The 24,362-nt window shown below is 44.0% G+C and overlaps 1 protein-coding gene across 1 annotated transcript in view; it reads right to left on the bottom strand.

The window, feature by feature from the left end:
- Positions 1–23,971, bottom strand: part of LOC146074712 (stimulated by retinoic acid gene 6 protein-like) — a 43,154-nt gene extending 19,183 nt beyond the window's left edge. The window contains exons 1-12 of the mRNA XM_083183129.1: positions 23,896–23,971; positions 20,883–20,980; positions 13,390–13,529; positions 10,688–10,808; positions 8,254–8,302; positions 5,422–5,544; positions 5,198–5,271; positions 3,975–4,086; positions 3,292–3,412; positions 3,128–3,203; positions 2,160–2,229; positions 274–322 (exon numbers count right to left, since the gene is read on the bottom strand). Coding sequence (XP_083039255.1) covers positions 274–322; positions 2,160–2,229; positions 3,128–3,203; positions 3,292–3,412; positions 3,975–4,086; positions 5,198–5,271; positions 5,422–5,544; positions 8,254–8,302; positions 10,688–10,808; positions 13,390–13,529; positions 20,883–20,980; positions 23,896–23,958 — 1,096 coding nt within the window. The 5' untranslated portion in view covers positions 23,959–23,971. The remainder of the gene's footprint in view (positions 1–273; positions 323–2,159; positions 2,230–3,127; positions 3,204–3,291; positions 3,413–3,974; positions 4,087–5,197; positions 5,272–5,421; positions 5,545–8,253; positions 8,303–10,687; positions 10,809–13,389; positions 13,530–20,882; positions 20,981–23,895) is intronic.
- Between the last annotated feature and the right edge of the window lie 391 nt (positions 23,972–24,362).

Below are 24,362 nucleotides of genomic sequence, written 5' to 3'. Positions count from 1 at the left end.
TATGTATCAGTGAACCCACCAATATATGTCATGCCCTTGGTGCTTTATTGGCCATTGTATATCTGCATACCTCCCAACTGTCCTGTTCATCGTGGGACCGTCCCGTTTTTTTTTTTTGTGATGGTAGCGCATTTAGTAGCACAGACGTGAGACACACCACGGCTAGTTGTTGCATTTAAATATTAGAGAAAGTACAAAGATTCAGCCACATGGAAAATTAATCATGTGTCATACAATTCAAAATGAGCTCTGCAGGCTTTCTGTGTCACCTACCCCATAGTAAGTAGGCAATCTGATTTCCTGAATATCTGATGCTCGCTGCCTGAAATAGAGAAACAAAATATAGTAAATAACTTGTTTGCTCGGGTGTGGGGGGGGGGGGGGGTTTGTAACCCTAAGAAGGGAGGGTTAGGGTTGGGCACTAAGGAGCAAGGGTTAGGCTGTTTGGTTGGGTGGGGGGGTTAGGATTAGGCTGCACTGCTGCAGGTAGTAAGGGTTAGCATACCTACAACTCGGAATACTATTGGGATGCAGCTGGAATGCCTGATCTCAATACATTCCCAGGTAGAGAGTGTACATACACAGCAATATAGTTTGAATGGACTATTCCAAGTGGTATGGTAAGGATTTTGGCTTTGGGAGACCAGTAAGGAGACTATTGCAATCAGAGTCGGAGCTACCTTGGTGCAGCAGGTGCAGTGCACCGGGGAATCTGAGGACTAAGGGGACCACTGCTGCCCCGTCACACTCTTCCTGTCACCCACTGTTTATCCTTGTCACACTCTGCCTTTCCCTGCCTCTCCCTGTCACCCACTACCATGTTGCATATTGTGAATTTGGGTTGGGGTGGAGGAGGGAGCCCAAATGATATTTTTGTACCTGCGTTTACAGCCCACAAGTTCCACCTCTGATCGCAATAAGTAATGCAGGAACTAATAGATGGATATGGCAGTGTTTTGTGCGACATATGGTTGTATTCTGGAAATGAGTCCTAGTGGCTGGGTACAAAATCCCAGCAATTGGGATCACAGACAGTCAGAATCCTGGCAGATCATGGCAAGTATTTTCACATTATCCCTATCCCTAATCTCCCACATCCTAGCCTTATCCTCCCCATCCTAACCCTAACCATCCTCTCCTGCATCCTAACCCTAACTTACCTTACCCCAGCTGGCTGACCCTAACCTCCCTTCTTGTTCCCAGCCATAACCCCAAGTTCCCCCCAGGGTTCCATAGCGATTCTGACTGTTGGGATCTCGCTGTCTGTATTTTGACTGTTGGGATCTAAACTGCTTTCTAAGATATATTTAATAGGATTATGATACAAGTCAAATGTGGGGAGTAAAGGACAGTCCAGGGTCAAGAATGACTCCTAGGCAGTGAGCATGAGGGGTAGTTTTTTTTGACTGCAGAAATAGATATGTATGCTCACTAATTGGCTGGCATTATTGAAAGATTGAGTTTAAGGTGACAGAGATGATATACAAGATGTAAAGCCATGGGAGATAGAAACATGGTTCAACATAGATGGTGAGAGATCTGAGAATAGGCAGATTTGGGTATCATTTGCATGCAGAAGATTCTGAAATAAGACATTGCTTATTAGTTTGCCATGAGAGGTGTATAGAGAAAACAGAGGACATACAGTATGACTGAGCCTTGTGGTACTCCAGCTGCTAAAGAGTGCAAAGAGGAGAAAGGAAGATAGATTTGACAAGTGATAAGCAAACCAAGGTAGCACATTTTCTTGAAGACTTATGGATAGGACATCCCTAATTATAGTAATACCAGTCTTCCCTGACTATAGCAATACTTGGATATGGCACTGTATCCTGCAGTACAGTAAAAGCTCATCATCTAGAAGACTTTCTTTTCTGGTTTCAAGAAAATGACATTTGATTAATGGGACTGGCACCTATTGCAGTCACACAGGAAACAAAAGTCACAGAAGGTCACTATATGACATGACTGAGGCTTCGCCCAAACTATACAGAGCAATGAACTTCGACAATTATTGTTTGACAGTAAGATAAATGAAGAGAGACTGACACACTGTGGCAATAAAACAGTAATGTAATGGTGTTCTATAGAAATTCCTGTTCGGAACATCAAATAGAAAACATGGTTGTGTAAAAGGTAATATGTGATTATTTATTTACCAGGATAACAGGTGGACGACCCTTTACTGAAATCTCTGATACACCTTTATAAAGTTTATTAATTTCTTTTCTGAAAGTAAACAGAAAAATACTAATAAAGTCCCAACAAACATAGAAACACAGTATTTGATCCCACTCTGCAGTGCATTGGAGTAAGTACGGAAGTCTGAGAGAGTGGAAACAGCCCTAAAAATTGTTTTTTTATACACTAGATACTGTATGACAAAGTATTATTAATTAACAGTACAGATGGTCTATAGTATAGGCTATTTCAAACTTAAATTAGATAATTGGTCAGGAAAGTTTAAACATATCACCATAAATAAATACACAAACATAGAGCCCAAGCCCCGGGAGTTCAGTGTTTTCTTGGACAGAACTAAGACTATAGAACAAGAGGAAGAACAACTTGTCCCATCTACTCATCAATCCTATGGGGGCATGGTCCATAGCACATCTCCTCTTGAAATGTGTAAGACAGAGCCAGGTAGGTCTGTGAGCTGTGCAGCAGTCTGGGATCCCAATAATGCACTGTATAGGGCGATGTATCCAGCTTGCAAATGCATCACTCCTTCATAGAAAGTCTGCCCTCGGATAAATACCTTTCTCTCAAAATAATAATCGTGAATTGAAGCTTCATATAACTAGGCTTCAAATCACCATCAAGACTCTCTGCACATGTTACATCTGCCCCACCTGCAGTGCACATGGTTTTGTCCATTGGAGAGAGAATTTGCTTTTGCAAGTGAACCAGAATCATGGCCAAATAGTAGTACTTCCACACTGTGGTAATTCCTGCATGACATAGATTTCTGAGCCTCAAACATGGTCTGAACATACACACTTTTAGCTCTGTGGATCATGACATCAGCCAGCCAAGATAAATAGAAGGCCTGATTCATTCATTCATGACATTTTAGAACTTAGCAACAACAACTCTATGAGAAATCAGAAAAGAAGAGTGCTACCTGTAGCAGGAGAGCATATGCAAGACATAGATGATACTAGTGATGGCTGCCGCAAAGGTAGAATAAAACCAGGATTCTGTAGAGATAGAAATCAAATGTAATACTGTAGTAGTAATAACTTGCACAGCTATGAAAAATATCTATTGACACTTCCAAAACCTAACCTTTCAGTATCATAAAGTACCATCTCGTCTGGCCGGAAAAAGAAATGTTAACTGTTTCGAGAATCAATTTCTCCAGGCTTTGCACAGCTATTGGTGAGAGAGACAAATCTACCAGGACAAACTGGAAGAAATATTATGGTTAGCTGAGTACATACAGAGATATCCTTAGCCTGATACGATCCTCTTCCCTTAGGAATTATTTATACATATATATATAGATAGATATATATATATATATATATATATACAATATGGCTTGCGGTCCGGCACTCACCCCTCAGCTGCTTATGACCTTGGTGCCCTCCGTGATAAGTAGGTATGTAGAGGAAGAACAGGCGGCACTCCAAGGATTTGTGTAAAAATTCTGTATTAAAGCTGATAGGACACCAACGTTTCGGGGCCCAAATGCCCCTTTGTCAAGGTGGTGAAACATTCACTGCTCGTTTTCACCACCTTGACAAAGGGGCATTTGGGCCCCGAAACGTTGGTGTCCTATCAGCTTTAATACAGAATTTTTACACAAATCCTTGGAGTGCCGCCTGTTCTTCCTATATATATATATATATATATATATATATATATATATATATATATATATATATATCTCAATGTTCCCAAATTCCCAATTGACAGTGGGCCACGCTGACTAGTAGCGGTAATACTGTACTCTGTGTGTGGCTTACGTTGTACAAACAGGTAAGGCAAAGCACTGCGGTCACTATGATCCGGGTGGGGAATTTAAAATAACGGTCCCACGTATAAATCTTCCATTTGCTTGAAGGAATCTGCTCATTCCTATATTGAAAAGAAAGGTGGGAGACTGTTGGACGTGGATCTGAAAATACAAATCTTTTTACACATTTACAAACGTTAATTCGCAAATGTAATGGCTATTTCCAGGAATGCAGATCCGGCTTTTGAAGAGCCGAATCTGCAGTGGCAATCCTGGTGAAAACAGCCAGAATTGAATACTGACGGCCCAATATTTCCGCTGATAGGAATGATCGTGAAACATTGAATACCCCTTAGTCAAATTGACCTCAAAATGCAAAATGTCATGAATAATAATAATAATATATACAAAGCAGGCATGTTTTGCATTTTAATATTATTGTAGCTACATCTTAACAATAGCCTCCTCTTGGTAAATCTAGTCCTGAATGTCATTAATTTGACATATTTATACAGCATGTACCAAAGCCAGAACTAGACTAAATAAAATGTTATGCAAACCCAATTTTTACACAGTTGAATCTTTATCGGCTGACTGTTCAGGGGTCTAAGTCACACTGTGCTTGTCCCATGGCGTTCACAGATAAGATATGTTTACAAAGTGATTGACATTGGGTGACACCAGATGCGCACTCTTCATCAACACCCTTACCCCTGCAGCACAGGGGTAAGGGTGTATGTGTCAGGAGCCAAATGCTGCAGGAGAGTATCACACGGTGGCGCCTGGCTCCTGTAACTGCAGAACGTAATCAACTGATCTGCGACTGATATATTTGTATGGGGCATTTCAATATCTTCAATATCTTCGCACAGATGCAGTATACACATTTACAGCTGAGGCAACATTAGTGTACATCTCTGAGTCAGGCTCATATATTGATGGACAGATAGTTAATATGTTCTGAGTACTGAATTCATTAATCCTAATTTTCCTTTTGGGTTTTATAACCTGACTGACAGTCGTCATATAAGCAAACAAAGTACATATGAAAAGTGTGCCCTTCAACAGTATTTTCATTGTACTTTGGGGGGCACACAGACAGATATAGGGTGCCAAGTTGATAGAATTACCATCAGTATGGCTGTAGGGAACAGCAGCATAACTTGATAATTGTTTAGGACATACAGTAATAAGACGGCTGAGTGATCAGCTGAGTGCATAGGAAAAACTCACGGTTTGCGTGCAGATTTCAGTATCTGTCTGACATAGTTTGTTAAGTGTTTGGGTAACAAAGGTTCCTCTTCCTCCTGTGATAACACATTATTTTAAATGACATGAAAAATATGTATGTGTAACTTAAACACCAGCTGAATAAACTTTCAGTTTTAGGCATATAAAACAGGACTCCATAACAATTGTGCCAAACATGATACGACAGCAATGGGTAGTCAACCTACCTTTATTTCATCTTGTCTGTAATGAGAGAGGGCTGCTGTAACCCACATTTGTAGAAATCTTCCCATCAGAAATAGACAGCAAGCTAGAGATGGGACAGGTGTAAGGATGATGATGACTGATGCCTACAGATGATCAGATTGGTAAAGGTCAGAATAGTAGGGATCTGCATATGTTTTGATGTTTATCGAGATTAAGGTAACAGTGATGCCAGTGTGTTCCCCTCCACTCTTATGTCTGTTCAATGCCCCTGTCTTCCCCATCTAACTGCAGACTGGGTATTGTTTCTGTGCCTTGCCTGGTGGTCCAAACTCCCCCCTCCTAAGCCTTTTTTGGGAATCAAACTTCTCTTTATGGGCCAGATGTACTAAGCTTGAAAAGTGATAAAATGGAGAGTGATAAACCACCAGCCAATCAGCTCATATCTGCCATGCTACAGGCTGTGTTTGATTGATTGATTGATTGATGGTTTATCACTCTCTATTTTATTGGACAATGGCATATACCTCTATACTAATACCTATATTCTGTCCCTCTATAGCCATCATCAGGGGCCAATTGGGAACTAAAAGTGGCCCTGGAAAAATGTCTAGAAGTGGCCTCAGGTGGCCAAATCAAATGTCACTGAAAAAACATAAAAATTGGATGAATACATCACTACACCTCTGTGAAAGACGTTGGCAGTCTAATGGCCCCCATTACTTTAAGCTGCTGTGACACACAAGCGTCTATATTGCAAATAATACCCAACGTCCCTCCACTGAGACCCCAAAACCTCCATCAAGCAGACAACTCATTACCATAATCCCCTGAAAATCATAAATATCCCCACCCCTCCCCCAGTGGAGCCATGAAACACACATTCTGTGCATTCAACAGATGTCTCATTGGATATACATGGGACCCTACCTTAAATTAGTATTTGTAGCGCTCAATACTCTTCTCTGTGAACTGGCTAAAAGTTGTTTGTGTGGGAGACAGAAGGAGGATGGGGCCACTACTCTGGACAGGGCCACATCTTAGTAAAAAAAATTTCTGGCTAACAGGTGGCCTCACAGGTGCACTGGCCTACTGGGAATCTTCCCAATAAGGTCTATGGTCAATTCCCCCGGAACCTCATAATCAGTCCTCCAGCTGGAAGTGAATTTTAGATCCTGTATATCACACTGCACAAATGGAACATTGATAACTCAATACCGAATTATGTCCATTTTGCCATAATAAATACATTTATAAGGATCTTAACGTACTTGGAAGATTCATAAATGATGTATATGGGGACTATGAACAGTAGAGTCGCCCCATGTGAGTGTATATCCAATGTTATTTGGGGGGAGCGTTGCAAATATAATTTACTTTGTTAACTATAAAATAAATATGAACCACAGATGTGTTTTACAGACATTTTGCCAGCACCTTAATACAACCAGTTTAATTATATTTGAGCAGTATGGGAAGTAAAGGAATGTAGATAAATACCTGAAGCTATTTTTTTTATACAGAACACAGAATTTCCAATAAAAAATCAACTCAGGACACAAACTTCCTAAAGGAAGTTTCTCCAGCCTCCCGCCCTGGAGCACGAACACCTCACAGCATATGGGCAGTATATGTTTGGGTCTCATGGTACATAATTGGCTAGATGAGGCTTCAGATATTAATCATTATGCTTCCTGAGTGGCTTTGATTACAGGCATTGCTATATATTCTCAAAACAACCATCTTGCACTTTATATTTTTATACAATATTTGTTTCCTGTTGTGAAATGAAAAAAAAAGTGAAGTCACCTTTGAGGTCTTTATTTCAAGTCACTTTTGAGGTTTTCAGCATTTGTATGTTACAGGAGTACATTACTGCACTTAATATATTCATTACCCAACATTGGTTTGTTTGAGGGTAATCCTGAAGTAAATATCTTTTGTGCATTCCCGCTATGCAGGCTATTCATGTCTCCATAAACTGGTTAATAAGTGCTGTGAGAGGGGTGTGCTGTTATAGCTGTTTTTGCGCATTTTTAGAATTAACCATAGGGTACAATACAGAATACATCTGATTTTGAAGTAATCGTTTATTTATTTTATTAACAGTTATTTATATAGCGCACCCATATTCTTTACAGAGAATATTTCATATCAGTCCCTGCCCCAGTGCAGCTTACAATCTATATTCCCTACCACTTGTTGGGAGCCAATTAACCTACCAGTATATTTTTGGATTGCGGGAGGAAACCGCAGTATTGCTAACCATTTGTGATATTCAATTTCTGAATGTGCAAAATGTGAGAATGTACTAAATTTATAGTAGATTAAAGCAGCAGGTATATGGTGACGTGGGAAAGTGATGTTAAATGTTCAGTAATGGATGAGCAAAACTGTCAAGAAGGTCACAGGATTGGGTTGGGAGATTTTGAATCATCCACCCTATAGTCTGGACCTTGTTCCAAGTGATTTTAACCTTTTTCACTAGAGAGTGACTGAGTGGATAAAGTTTTGGAAGTGATGATGAACTGAAGCTTACAGTAAGCAACATGTTCAATGGACTGGAGGTGACCAAGCACAACAAGGGGATTTTACAGCTGGTGGACAGACATGATACTGTAAATACTTAAATGTGGATAAATAGATAAAGGTATCTAGCTGTTTTTTTTATAGCCAAATGGCTAAATGGTTTTTACTTTCTGGATTACCCTCAAATTAACTAGATGAGCAAGCTGTATGTCAGATGTCTTTATATACAGTATTAGGACATGCTGCTATGGAAACATTACAATTACGACTGCACCCAGATTTTATTACGTTACATAATTGTAGCATGCACAATGGCACAAACTCACATGACTTATTATCCGACATTCAAAGACATCTGCCAGCTGCACACAAAACCTGTAGGGTAAGTACAATAAATCAGTTTTTACAGGAAGAATGATGGAACCAAGGAAAAATCTGCCAATGAGGAACTCATATGTTACTAAAATTAACTTAAAATATATAAGGCAATATAATAACAACAATAATAATACTTTCTCTTCAGTTAAGGACACAACACCGATATTAAATATTTAAATGTAAGCTGGTCACCCCCACTAGAGGTGCTAAGTAGTAATGTTGGTGGCCATCCTGGGATAAGGCATGAGGCCTCCGTGGAGGACACAAAGACTAGGGTCTGTGCATTAGTGCACTCTTCTTTCAACCCCCAGCAGGGTACATCAGAGGGATGTACATTAGGTTCGCCATATAGCACATGTCTGTGTTGAGGACTGAGTGATTCCTGTTACCCTCTACCTTTTACCCTCTGCCTCTACCTGTCACCAGGGCCGCCGAGAGGGGGGGGGGCAGTAACTAATTATCCAGGCTCCGGCTTACTGGAGAGGCCCTGGTCTGACCCCTTCCCTCCCGGGCAGCAGCACACACCTCTACAGCATGTGCTGTGATGACAGCAGGCTCAGCATGAGCGTCTAACTGACAGTGGTGGAGATTCACTAAGCGAAAAATGCGGTAAAAACCTTGTTAACGGGGTTTTTACCGCATTTTGGGATGCTGTAAGCATCCCCCGCCGGGTTACCACGGCGGGGGGCATCGCCATCACTTCTACTGCAACCCTACGCCGACCCCCCACCGCCCCCTCCCCCCCTCACCTGTGTCCGGGCAGCACAGAGCTGTGCTGCCCGGACCTGTGACCTCCTCCCTGCACTGATCCTCTTCCGGGTGCAGGGAGGAGGAGAGCCCGGCGCAGCAGCGCCGGGTGTGTGAGGGAGGGGTGAGAGCTCATGCTGAGCCTGCTGTCAGCACAACACATGATGTAGAGGTGTGTGCTGCTGCTGCTGAGGGGGGGGGGGGGAAGGTGATAATAACACTCCCTCCTCGACTTTAGAGTGTTTTTTTCACCCATCCTAAGTATTTTGGGGGTGTAGCCTAATCGTCGGAGGCGGCCACGCCACCAAAATTTTACCAGGGCCCGGCATACCTCTTGGCGGCCCTGCCTGTCACATACAGGCGTGTGGTATATTATGAACTTGGGGTGTGGCAGAGGTGGGGGACCAAAGTATATTTTTGTATCTGGACCCACCACTCGCAAGTTCTGCCACTGGAAGAAGAATATCAGAAGAGGTGAAGTTCAATATTTTTCCACAACCAGAAGAAGGAGAATGTAATTTACATCCACACTGGGAGGACCCAGAAGTAATGGAGTTGTTTGAACTGTAAATGTAAAGGTATTTAAAGTTTGGTGGAACTTAATTACCAGTGCTAAGCAGCTAAGATATTTATTTATTTACAGTTTCTTATACAGCGCAGCAGATTTCGTTGCGCTTTACAATTGTAAACAGAGATAAAACAAACTGGGTAACAACCGACAGACTTGGAGGTAAGAGAGTCCTGCTGCAAGCTTACATCTAGTAACAGCATAGCTTGTAGGTCCAGAAGGGAAGCTATATAATACATAAGTGCCTCAGAGGGTTATGTGTATGGAACTTAAATATGATAGGCTTGCCTGAAGAGGGGAGTTTTCAGGGAAAGCTTGAAAGTTTGGAGAGTAGTGGAGAGTCTTATTGTGTGTGGATTGGAAGGGCAATCCATAGGGTCTCTTTTTGTAAAGCGCAACTGAATATGCTGCGCTATATAAGAAACTGTTAATAAATAAAATAATAGGGTGGGAGCAGCCCGATGAAAGTCCTGTAATAGTGAATGAGAGCTGGTGATCCCTGCAGAAGAGAGACACAGATCTTGTTCAGAGCGGAGTGGTTGAGATGAGAGATATTTTGTGATAAGTAAAGAGATATAAGCTGGTGCAGTATGGTTAATAGCTTTATATGCAAGTAGAAGTATTTTGTATGGAATACGGTAAAATACAGGCAACTAATGTAGGGATTGGCAGAGCAGGTCAGCAGACGATGAGCGTCTTGCAAGGAAGATCAGCCTAGCAGCAGCATTTACAATGGATTGCAGTGGCGAGAGTCTGTTCTAGCGCAACTTGTATAAAAACTTTTGTATTGTGTGAACTGTAAATGTATTACTGTACATGTCATGTAGACGCTTATATATGTAAATACTGATGGTTGTTTAATTTCTTCATTTATATTCTAACAAAATACACAAAAATTGTGTGGCTAATGCATAGGCTACATTTAGAACTAGCTGTCATGGTAAGGTAATGTATCACCATCACTATTTTGTATCTCGTCATGCAAACAGAAAATGTAATTTATTAACTGATGGAATGGGTTTTTAACATATTTATGCAGTGTTTAAAGAGAGCGGGATATCACTTACCAGCACAGGGAGTAGAGGAATCCAAGGGATGCACCTATGAGCCTGTTGTCTGTTGATAAGCAGGCAAAGAAAGGATAATAATCCAGCCCAACCTCCATTGCAGACAGAAGGTAAACTAAAGCTAAAAATAAGAGCAGAGAGAAAGTCTGAATAACTACATTCTGTATATATCAATGGCAAATATTATTATTATTATTGTAATTGCACTAAATATAAAGGCCCATACACATTAGGCAATTTTAAATTCAAAGTAACTCACTTTTGGCGTTTTGAGCTACTTTGAGCTCAAAATCACCTAGTGTGTATGGGCGGGCGATGACCACTGATGCATGCTCCCGCATCATCGCTGGCCGTCGCAATCTATCGGCCTGTTTTACCGTCCAAGTGAACAACTTTCCACAGTCTGCTGCTGTGGAAAGTGGTTCACCCCCTGTGAAAATCGTATGGAAAGCGGTTCATCACCTGTGTATGCACTAACCGATTTTCTGGCCAGAGATTTTCACATGCCAAGCACACACACTGGGCAAAAACGGATCAAGGCAGGTGTTGGGGGCCCCCTATGTGACAGTGTAAATGACTCTCACTCTGACCTGGATATGACAGCAGCAGTGCACCAGAGCAGCAGACGCCAGCAGTTCAGGCTCAGTGTCTCGAGATGTGGTGAACTGAAATCCCGACAGACACTGACCTTGTGCCGCCTGCGCCTGCTGCTCCAAGAGACCGAGGAGATCCTCGGCAGCTACAGTTCATGAACAGCTGAGCTGGTAAAGGACATTGACACAGCAGTATGTGGGGGCCCCAAGACTGTCTCCCTGATGACCCTCCTTTAATCTGGCCCTGAGTATAGATGGTGTTCCTGCATGCTGGACATGATGCTTATGATGAGCACTTTCACCATTGGGAATCAATTTTATCAGGTACTAAGACAATTGCTTCTATTTCTTATTTATTTAGGTTTTACCAGGAAAAATAACAATATATTTTGCAATTTTTATCTCTGACTTAACAATGTTTGCATGCCAGGACTTAGCCTCGGAAAGGGCGCTGTCTCCCGCAAAGCACTTTCTCATTATGATATACTATATATTATACATCCAATATTTCCAAAAGAGCGCAATCACCAGACTTCCTTTAATACATTAAAATTCAAACTTTATTTCTCAACAGTGTGCCGATTTTATTTGTGTAATCACATTTTAAATTGTGTGAAATTCTTTTTACAATAATAAAAAAAGAATGTACGCTTTGAAAAAAATATTTTTATTATATGTTCAGATTATCACTCAAAGACACTCAAAGGTCTTCAGGTTAGGGCCCCCTGAATTTTCCCTGTCATATATATGAGAATTAGCATTTACTGGTGGGTCCCATTTTGCTTGCTGGAGCTGTTCTGTTCCCTATTACAGGTGTTCGCAGGGCTGCTGGAATAGAGCAAATTAACTACACAGCAGCGTGTGCACAGCAGAGCACACAGGTGCTGCAGTACATGCAAGTGACCCTTCAGGGCTTGGAGCCTGGAGGCAGGTGACTCCATTGCCTCTGGGAATTACGCCTCTGTTATGACATCACATAGACCTGCACAATGCGCATGTTCTTTGATAGGATAAAAAGTAAAGCAGGCAGTCAGTTTACATTAATTGTGACACTGGTATTAAGCCTACTTCCAAAAGACCTACAGCCTAATTCAGATTTGTACACAGTACCAATGTTCACTCAGCTGATCATCTGTTGGTAGACTGTTCATGTGCCAAAGTACTCTATCGATGCCATCTGCAGTGAGCAGCAACAATATAGTGCTATGGCTTGTTGGAGAGAGAAGGGCCCCAAACTGGTATCATTCCGAGGGTACCTTACTTACTATATACTGTACCTATTTTATTTTTTTTGCTTAGCCTATTGGTTACTGGCATCAACATCTGTGCACAGTTTTCATCCTTTTAGCAGGGTTTTTATTCCCACTGTTGTGTCTCCATGTTGTACAAACATACCTCACAGGTGTCTCACTTCTGGCAGGGTACATCCACCTTGAAGGAGTTGTCTGGTTGTATCTCTCAGTCAAGACATAGGAGCCGATTCTGGATCATTCATAGTGATCCGAATTTTGCCCCAACTGTGAACGGCCGCGGCAAGTTACTCACTCACAAGGCAGTTCGCAGAGGGGAGGGACATGGGCGGTGCCATGCTGGGCCTTGTGAACGCCCAGCGTTTTATGGGCGTCCCCATGAAAATGCTGGGTGTTCCCATGGATACGTGGGTGGGCCGATGCCTGCCAGTGGAGGGCGGCTGACATCACATGACATTAGCCAATTGCACTGTCTTCATCCGGGTGGCCGAAAATATGAGTCAACTGACTTATATTTAGGAAGGCAGGAGAAATCCTTTGATAGTCCGCGACCATCTTAGGATTTCGCCTGCAGTGGCAGCATGCGAGGGGATGTGTCTTTGTAACACTTCCCCTCGCATGGTTGCGGGGGAACCGGCGGAAGGGGGCGGTAGGCTCTCTGGTGCTCATCTGGTGCAATCTTCGCAGCTTTCTGAGTCAACCAGAATCAGGCCCATTGTCCTGATTGCCTGGGACTGCTAGGCTTTATGGGGTAATTCTACTAAGTGGAGGCTTATATTATAATATTTTTCGGATATGCCTGGTACTTGAGAGTGGCTGCTTCTGGTGTAAGTAGACAAAGTAGTATAAATATACCTGCCTGTGGCCCAGGGTGGAGCTTTGAAGTTGAAGTAATTTGGATACACATTCATGAATAACAGAAATACTGTTGTAGCCGTGGCTCCACATGCAGCCCCATAGGACCATCTGTTAGAATAGCTGCTTATGAAGTTCACCGGCCTGAGAACATACAACACATAAAACAAGATGCCTTCATTAAATTGTTCTTTCACAATATGCATTGGAGTTTAAGTAAAACAATAAAGCATGTGTCTTCAAACTGTGGCCCTCCAGATGTTGTGAAACTACAAATCCCAGCATGCCTTGCCACAGTTTTGCTATAAGGGAGTGTTAGAACTGTGGCAAGGCATGCTGGGATTTGTAGTTTCACAACATCTGGAGGGCCACAGTTTGAAGACCCATGCAATAAAGTATATAATATACACCATACACACACTTTGCAGATGCATTGAGAATTTGGCGACAAATAAAAGGAGCACTTTGTATCTACTGAGTAATATTTATAACTCTAATGTAAGAAAGGAAAGAGATAATATATACTTGGAAGCACTGGGCCACCTTAACATCATTGTAGTCTGTGAGAGAAGCAATGCAGAGGGGCCCCTAAACACTCATTCACGCGAACCATTAAAAAAAAATTAGAACATGATCCTAGGGCTAGCTAGATCTATATACTGTGTCATGACCGGAATCTTTGTGTGTCTTCTGCAGCAAAGTTATTGCCTGGAGACGGAGCTCAGAGACCAGGGGTGTCCAAACTTTTTGCGACGAGGGCCAGATTTGGTGAAGTGTAAATGTGTGGGGGCCGACCATTCAGCCTGACCTTCTTTGAATCAATAATCACATCAGAATGGTCCCCCATACTGCCCCCATTCACTCTATGTCCCCCAGCCTGCCCCTTCACTGTATTTCCCCCAGCCTGCCCCCATTCACTGTATGTCCCCCAGCCTGCCCCTCCTTCACTGTATGTCCCCCATTCCCTGTATGTTCCCCGCTCTGCACCCATTCTCTCTGTCCCCCAGCCTGCCCCCTTCTCTTAATGTCCATCAGTGCCTCCATTCATTGTATGTCCCCAAGCCTGACCCTCCTTCACTGTATGACTCCCATTCACTGTATGACCCCCATTCACTATGTACTGTATGTCCCCCAGCCTGCCCCTGCTCCCCCTTCTCTGAATGGCCATCACTGCCTCTATTCACTGTATGCCCCCCAGCCTGACCCTCCTTCACTGTATGACTCCCATTTACTATGTACTGTATGTCCCCAGCCTGCCTCTGCTCCCCCTTCTCTGAATGGCCATCACTGCCTCCATTCACTGTATGTCCCCCAGCCTGACCCTCCTTCACTGTATGACTCCCATTCACTAAGTACTGTATGTCCCCAGCCTACCCCTGCTCCCCCTTCTCTGAATGGCCATCACTGCCTCCATTCACTGTATGTCCCCCAGCCTGACCCTCCTTCACTGTATGTCCCCCTGCTGCCGCCTCCCTTCTCTGTATGTTTCCCAGCCCCTTGTGTGAGCCAGAGGAAGGAGAGGCAAAGCAGGCACTGCAAGGACAGGAGATGCTTGGGCTGCTGCCCTCCTCCACTATGCATGTTATGGGAACAAGCTTCCCCCTTGCTGCCCCCCTCCCAAAACACTGCTGTCACTGTGATTGTGGAGTAGATTTATATACGATTGCAGCAGCAGGGGTAGGACACCAAACACATCTGACTGTGGCGGCCGGCACCTCCTCACTGCAGCAGACAACAAGGTAAAGGCGCACTCGCCAGGGACCCACCTTTAGTGTCCTGTGCTGAGCTTCCCACATCTGATGCTCTGCCCGCTTCCAGCTGGAGGCTGCGGGCTGCTTGAAATGACAGCAAGGGCTGCAATTGGCCCCCGGGCCTGACTTTGGACATGCCTGTCATAGACGATAGGCATTATAAAGTAACAAATGGACAATTCAGACGTGCATCTAATCAATTACTTACTTTGAGGTGTGCAATCCTAATGTAATTGGGAGTTACAAGCTCTCATATGTGTGATATCTGATGGAGCCATGGATAGGAGTTACTGGGGCTGCTGCACCTGCTCACTATTATTATGTGTACAACTGCTTCAGGTCCTAAGTGCTGTGAAAGCACACAGGTTAGCTCAGGCATGTCCAAAGTCAGGCCCGGGGGCCAATTGCGGCCGTGCTGTCATTTTAAGCGGCCCGCAGCCTCCAACTGGAAGCGGGCACAGGACACTAAAGGTGGGGCCCCGGTGAGCACACCTTTACCTTGCTGTCTGCTGCAGTGAGGAGGTGCCGGCCACCACAGTCAGATGTGTTTGGCGTCCTACCCCTGCTGCTGCAATCGTATATCAAACTACTCCACAATCACAGTGAGGGCAGCAGTGGGAGCCCAAGCATCTCCTGTCCTTGCACTGCCTTCTTTGCCTCTCCGTCCTCTTGCTCACACAAGGGGCTGGGAAACATACAGAGAAGGGAGGGGGCAGGGTGGGAGACATACAGTGAAGGATTTCAGGCTGGGGGACATACAATGAATGGAGGCACTGATGGCTATTCAGAGAAGGGGGCAGGCTGGGGGACAGAGTGAATGGGTGCAGAGCGGGGAACATACAGTGAAGGAGGGGCAGGCTGGGGGACATAGAGTGAATGGGGGCAGAGTGGGGGACCATTCTGATGTGATTAATGATTCAAAGAATGTCAGGCTGAATGGTCGGCCCCCACACATTTACACTTCACCAAATCTGGCCCTCGTCGCAAAAAGTTTGGACACCCCTGGGCTAGTTTAATATCTGTCTAATTTGAGGGTGTCTGAAGCCCTGTATGCACTACACAAGTGGTGGCCAACCCGTGGCTCTTGAGCCTCATGCGGCTCTCCCCCTTGTAAAGTGAGGCTCCTGCTCCCACTGCTGCTCGCCGCCCACTGTCCGTCCCAGTCCCCCCTCCTGCCGGTTCCCTGAATCCCTTCTCCTTCTGAGGGGAGGAGAGCACGCATTGCGCATCTCTCCTACCCCTTACTGTGCATCCTTGTGACTAGGCCGTCCGCCAATCAGAGCTCGCGGGCCAGCAGCCAATCAGGAGCCAGCCAGCGAGCTTTGATTGGTGGACAGCCCAGTCACAGGGAAGTGAGGGGGAAGGAGACGCGCGGTGTGCTGTGCTCTCCTCCCATCAGTGACATGACAGGAGGACTGCAGGGGGAAACCAGACTGTCCTCTCCCCGCCCGGCAGCAGCAGCAACAACGGTGAGTGCTGCTGCTGGGAAATTTGCACTGTGGGGGCATAGCAGTTTGTGGCACTGTGGGGGCATACCAGCTTTCTGGCACCATAGGGGCATACCCGGCACCGTGTGGTGCATTCCTGGCACCGTGGGGGGCATATGTATATACTGTATGGCACTGCACTATTGGAGGCATATTTGTATCACACCCACCCAAGGGGTCAAAATAAACTACGCCCCTTTTTTTGGTGCATGCGCCTTCGGCGCGCGCATGATGTCGGCTCTTTAGCTTGACTACTGATATATTTGGGCTCTTTACCTCTGACCGGTTGGCCACCCCTGCACTACCTCTGACTGGTTGGCCACCCCTGCACTACACTATTTGAAAAATAAAAAATATTGCTCAGAAGGGCCTCTTCTAAAAAATAAAAAAAAAGGGGAGTGTATATGCTCAATATCGATAACTATGCATGCATCATCTGAGCACGCAGGTCAATTTTGGCAATGTAGCCAACAACCTGCCTGTTCAGCAGGGTCCCTGTGACGTCACTGAACAACATCCTTAATGATATTGTTCAGTGTGTATGCTCAATATTGTTCACCTGAGGCTACTAGCACCCAAGTCAGTACCGTGGAGAGTTGTGCTCCAGAATTAGGAGTTAAAGAGTGATGACAGCTCAAAACCTGAGACAATGCAACCAGGGCCGCCGAGAGGCAGGGGGGGCGGGTACATTTTACCTGGGCCCGGGCCCCGACACACACACAAAAAAAAAAAATCGGGTTTTTTTTTAAAAGGGGGCGTGGCCACGGGTCCGCGATTAGGCCACGCCCCCGAATTTGCCTAAGCCCGGTCAGCGATGGCTGTCCTGCTCCTGCTCCAAGTTCCTGTTCCAAAAGGTAATGCCGCCCGCAATGCATGGCTATGGACAGGGGGAACAGACAAAAAGCGTGTGTGTGTGTGTGTGTGTATGTATGTATGTATGTAACAGGCTGTGTATGTATGGATATATGTGTGTTTAACAGGCTGTGTGTGTGTGTGTGTGTGTGTGTGTGTAACAGGCTTTGTATATATGTGTGTGTGTGTGTGTGTGTGTGTGTGTGTGTAACAGGCTGTGTATGTATATATGTGTGTGTGACAGGCTATGTGTGTTTAACAGGCTATGTATGTATGTCTATATGTGTGTGTGTGTGTGTGTGTGTGTGTAACAGGCTTTGTATGTATGTATATGTGTGTGTGTAACAGGCTGTGTATGTATATATGTGTGTGTAACAGGCGTAGGGCGGGATGTACTAAATTTCGCAATTTATTATTATTTTTTCGCCTACCTAACGTTTGTTGTATGCTGCGTTATGTTTGCCTGGTGCATCTTCGTCCGCCTCATGCTCTTAACTTCAGACTTCCCTGCTGGAGTTGCGGACAGTGCGTCCGTCATGGTGTGTTTTTTTTTGTACTGCGCATGCGCAGGTTTATTTCCTTGCCGTCATGCGCAGTGCGCACTTGTTGATGGTCACGGTACCTTAAGGGATTTGCAAAATGTCAAAGGGTTCTGTATAACCCAATATGAAAGAATACTTAATTACATCCTTACATACTCCTATCCATCCACCAAGTACCAGTGCTGGCAATATTACATATATATATATATATATATATATATATATATATATATATATATATATATATATATATATATATATATATATATATACAAATAAATATGCTGTAGACAAATAATACAAGAAAATAATGAGGAAATTCGCCAGCTTATTGTGGCGTTAATGCCCACTGCTTTAATCGCTTTTAGCAAACAGTGCAGCTGTTAGTGCATGTGAGCCGTGACAATTCTACTCAGCCGTCTATGAGGAGGAAGTCTCGTCGCGGGTGTCCCGCGATACTCCCCGACGGGCTACTGAAGAGCAGAACAAAACCACCGCTACTTTAGTGCATTCGAGAACGCAGGAACGCGGAGATAAAAGACAACTTCCGCGGCGGCAAGCATTAGTACATCCCGCCCTATGTGTGTGTGTGTGTGTGTGTGTGTGTGTAACAGGCTATGTATGTATGCATGTCTATATGTGTGTGTGTGTGTAACAGGCTATGTGTGTGTGTGTGTGTAACAGGCTTTGTATATATATATATATATATATATATATATGTGTGTGTGTGTGTGTGTGTGTGTGTGTGTAACACAGGCTATGTTCTGTATGTGTGAAGGAACAGGCTGTGTATGTATATATGTGTGTGTGTGTGTGTGTGTGTGTAACAGGCTATGTGTGTGTGTGTGTAACAGGCTATGTATGTATATGTGTGTGTGTGTGTGTGTGTGTGTGTGTAACAGGCTATGTACTGTATGTGTGAAGGAACAGGCTATGTGTGTGTGTAACAGGCTATGTATGTATATGTGTGTGTGTGTGACAGGCTATGTACTGTATGTGTGAAGGAACAGGCTATGTGTGTGTGTAACAGGCTATGGCCCTCATTCAGGTTGGTTCGCTCCCCCGCACGGTCACACAGGGGAGCGATGTTGTGCATGTGCAGCCACTTTGTGTGAGCGAGCAAACCGATTATTTGCCGCCCCGATCGCATGCAGCAGTGTGGACGGAAGCGTGGGGTGGTGGATATGGTTTGCGCCCATGGGAACTCCCATGACGTGGGTGCCGGGGGAGGGCAGCTGATGTCACCGGATGTCAGCTGCCCACCTCTTCTCGTACAGGAGCGCCACAGATCTAAGACAGCAGAGACTGACTTAGATCTGCGAGCGCTTGAGAAATCATTTGATGGTCGGCGACCGCACTGCCCTGCACACAAGCTGCAAATCGATGATGATGTAAAACATCCGTTCGCATGCGTGAAATCTGAGGTATTTAGATGACCCGCAAAGCTGCAAATTTTGCAGCTTTGTGGTCAATCAGAATGACCTCCAATGTGTGTGAAGGGAACAGGCTACATGGGGCCCATTTATGACGGATCATATATGGAATGCGATCTGGGTGGGACCATGCTGCCCAGGATCACATGAGATTAAAGAGGTTTAATGGACACAATCCCCCCTCTCCCTCCAGGTGCACATACCGCTGGCCATCACAATGCAGCTGCTCTTGGCGCCGGATCTGTAGCTTTGGGGGACACAGCAGATACCGGCAGCTCAGCTCGGCGATACTGCAAGTAGTGGCATCTGCTGCTTCTTGCCAGAACTGTTGCCGCTTTCCCTGCTGCGTGTGTGAGCTTGGGATCCTTATACTCCAGAGGCGGCGCTTCAAATGGGGATGATCGTGCCAGTCACAGATCTTGGGGAGAGGAGCCGTGGGCTGGCCACCCCTGCTGTATGGCATAGGGGTCTGGGCAGCGCAGGGGGGCAGAGGGTCCCTGTGACGGATGGGCAGACAGCAGTGGGGTCCTTGCGGAGGATGGGAGCTATTACCTAGTTCCCATCCTCCGTAGGGACCCTGCCGCTATCTGCCCATCCATGGCCACGACCCCTTACTCCCATGGGCGCAACCCATATCCACCACCCCACGCTTTTATCCACACTGCTGCATACGAACGGGGCAGGAAGTAATCGATTTGAATTTTGTGTAGCATAATGTGTAAGGGGCAAGAATAAGGGGTCTACTATTGTGTTGCATAAAGGGTATATGGTGTGGTACACACCCCTATATCCTTTAATGGCCACACCTCTTTTCTGTTGCTCGCCACTCCAGGGGGGCCCCGTGACGCTGTTGTACCGGGGCCCAGGATTTCTCTTGGCAGCCCTGAATGCAACAGTGCAGAGTTATCATGAAAAGAATGGGTCATATTATAAATGAACAAACAATGAGGAGCACTTTATATATGTAGTCTTTTGGCTTTATCTTCTCAAGTAAATCAAAATAGACAACTAGAAATCATTTATAAATCTATGCGCATTAGACGCAGCACCACAGTCTCAGGGACGGGGTCTTTTTGGAGCACTAATTGCTGTGGGTGCTTAATCGTACATCAAACCACAGTGATTTCATGCTGCAATGTGCAATCTTGGGCGCTAACATTGAATATAGGATCAGTGATAAATGGGCCCCTATGATTAACACGTCAAACTGCTAATTTCATTAAAGCTTAGGTCAGGTTGCTTAATCTCACTCATTCAAATAAGCTATACGGGTGGCATCTCACAGCCTTGCGAGTCAACCAGAATAAGGACCTTTATTTGGAACAGTCTATTGATGAGTGAAAATCTGACCCTGTGCATCATGTGCACTTGCTAATCCTGGAATGACTCCTGCCTATTTGATTCCATCTTAAGAAGGGTAGGCAGTACTTACACAACTATACCAAATCTCTTGGTCAGTGCTAATTTGTCCACAGATTTTTGATGCTTTGCTTGCGTTTGGAGATAAGATAATAGAAGTGTAATTAGAACCTAACAAAGACAAAAGAATGACACAGAATTGGTTATAATTGTCTCATGATTTCTGTACATTTATAGTATGTAGTGTACTTTGTAACTGTGCAGTGCGGTAAAAGCAGGTCTTGAGTGTCCATACATGGTGCGATGAACTCCGTACTTATTGTACCAGATTGTATTGGATCTAGTAAAAAAAGCATACAGTGTGTTACAGTGTGCTACAGCACAGCCTGTTTTTAGTACTAGATATGATGCAATCTAGTATTAAAAGCAAAGGCTGCACAGACTTTCTGTGCGGTGCGATGTGATGTGTGCGGGAGCGCGCATCACATCACACCCCAAAAAAACGCCATGTGTGATTTTTATTCTGTCCAACCAACTACATGGCTAAACGCTGGTCTGTTGTATGGCCAGGATAATATTACCAGTTACAGAATTATTATTTTAAACAAATTCACTGAATCTGACTACCTAGCTGATGTATGTAGCTGCTTACCACTAAACTAGCACTGGTCTCTAAACGGGTATGTTACCGTTATTACACATGCTCTACATTTGGCACACAATGGTGGAGATGGTGGTGGACTTCAGAAGAAAACCAAATGCCATGCACCCACTCATAATATCTGACAGAGTAGTGTCGAGGGTCGACTCCTTCAAATTCCTAGGAACAAAGATTTCCTGCAACCTCAAATGGGGTCCCAACATCATTACAACTGTCAAGAAGGCTCAGCAGCGGTTGTTCTTCCTGAGGCAACTCAAGAAATTCAACATCCCGCAGGAGCTGCTGCTCATCTTCTACACTGCCATAGTAGAGTCTGTCCTTTGCTCCTCGATCACAATCTGGTTCGGAGGAGCAAACGAGAACAGACGAAGGTTGCAAAGAGTGGTGAGGATGGCAGAAAAGATCATTGGGGCGGAGCTCCCCACTGTCCAAGAACTATACCTAGCCAGGGTCAATAAGCGTGCAGGAATGATCTTGGCGACAAGCTACACCCTGGCCACAACCTGTTTGAACCCCTTCCGTCAGGCAGACGTTTTAGGTCCATCCCAGCAAAGACGACAAGAACTACAAAAGGCTTCTTCCCAATAGCTGTCCACCAACTAAACCGTATTGAACGTACCAAATACTAAATACTAATTCGAACTGTTCTAGATATATGTGAAATGTATGTGATGTATGTTTATGCCTCTCTCCCACCTCCTTTGTGTTCCCTGATTGATGCTGCACTGTTACCACAAAAAATTCCAAGCATACGCAAGCAATGTTCCCTCTAATTTTACGAAGGCTGTGTGCGGCAAAAGAATTTGGCTGTGCAACTTTGGAAGGAAATGTAGAATTTTGTGCGTCACTTATATATAACTGGAAAATGACGTTCAGCATTTGTGTTAACTTTACTTCAAAATGATATTAAACATGTAAACATTCAAAACACAGCACACAATGTAGTTAATGGGTGAAACACACATTATTTGAGTCCACAACTGCAAAAAGGGACCACTGCTGCTTTGTGCACTCTGTGGTCATGTCTGTGCGCACGCTCGTCGAGTTGTGTGCGCTCGCACGTGCGCACAGCTTAGAGGGAACACTGTACGCAAGTATACCTGGCCAATAAAGATGATTTTGATTCTGAATTAGATGCCAGGCTGGCGAACTCCGACCAAGAAATTAACACCCCAAAAATCTCACATTAGCTATCTAGGTTAGGATGGCTATCTAATTGGTGCATTACTATAATTTTCACCTTGTACTGTACATTTTATAGCCTATTTTTATGAGCAAAAATGTGCCAACAGGCAGTATTTGATTCCCTACCATCCACTAGGGCATGGTGGTAGAATAAATTAGTGTGCCAAGCGTTGCGAGGCACTATGCCCAAAGCATTGCGAGCCATTTGAGGGGACGTGGTGCTATGTTTCGGTGTCCATGTCGACACGACATGTGCCGACAGGTGGTATTTCCTGCCCTACTATCCACTAGGGCATGTTGGGAGAATAAAATAGTGCCCGAAGCATGGTGAGCGCAGCGAGCCATGCGAGGGGATGCGCTACTACGTTTTAGTGGATATGTTGACTGTGTTGTCATTGCGGTAAAAAAAATAAATCTACTTTTACCTTACCCATGTCGACCTAATAACCCTGTCGACCTAAATGCTGGTTACCTAATGATCCATACCCGTCCATCCCTAGAATATAGTATCCCTACACATATTTTTTTAATTCAAACAAGGAGGACTATACCTCAGAAGTTTGAGAAGGTAGAGGAATTTAAGAGGACTGTACCGCAGCAGTTTGCATAGAGGAATTTACCTCAATATCGAATATAGGTTTGTTTATAATACCTCATGCCTCATTGTGGGGACATAGTACTCCCCATACATTGTTTATTCAAGTAAAATATATCTATACCTTACAGGAATTTACCTCAATATGGAATTTTTATGTTTGTAATACCTCACAGCTCATTAATTTAAAAAAATATATATGCTGATTAAAAGTTAAGTTTTATAATTGACTAATAAAACTGTAGTTTGTAACTGTCCAATCTTTGCATTTGTTTATTGAGCATGCAACGTATTAACTGGTATCCAATTAACCATGGTTAATGGATTTGCAGTGGGCTATAACAGTAGTCCCTTTAGCTGCCATTTATCAAGGAATATGCTTTGCGTACATAACTGGAGCAAGTGAGGGGATTGTAGGGTCATTTTGTGAGGAGCACCTAGTGCTGAGGTTGTGTTGGAGATATCTTTACCTAAACACAATGCCAGTGTATAACCTTAATTATTTCTACTGTATGTAAACAGTATTTTAGATCCCTCAGTGCTGAATTATTCATAATAAGGATTAGCAGTGTTTTAAATGCAGTAAGAATGCTGAAGATATAGCAAGACACCTATTTATGACAGAAGAAATATTACATATCTTACCGCAGGTATAAGTGAATAATGTACAAAGAGGTCCATTCGCATAGATTTCATACACATGTCCATTGTTAGAACCCCGGTGTCATTAGTGGTTGGGTGACTGAAAAGAAAAATGTATATACTAATCTTATTTGTCAATTAATTTATACTAAATCTATTGCTATGTACTGCACAACAGATGGGAAAAAAGTGCCATGATATTACATCCAAACAGGTAAATAAGTACAAACTGCGAAACAAATGATCATTACAAAGAAAACAAATTAACTTAAATAAATCACCAAGTAGAATTTTGATTTGCTGACTTTATAGATAATAATTGCATTGGAACATATAAAGTAATAATACTTCAAAGGCATGTTGCCACAAACATATTGGACCTTATTCTGATTGAGTCAGACGGCTAAGAATTCGGACGGAGTGCGTTTTTCAGCCAACTGCGCATGCGTATCATTCGCTATGTGCATGTG

The sequence above is a fragment of the Crinia signifera genome, chromosome 4 (assembly GCF_055691185.1).
Source record: "Crinia signifera chromosome 4, ASM5569118v1, whole genome shotgun sequence".
Classification (NCBI taxonomy): domain Eukaryota; kingdom Metazoa; phylum Chordata; class Amphibia; order Anura; family Myobatrachidae; genus Crinia; species Crinia signifera.
This window is presented reverse-complemented; position numbering and strand designations above follow the sequence as displayed.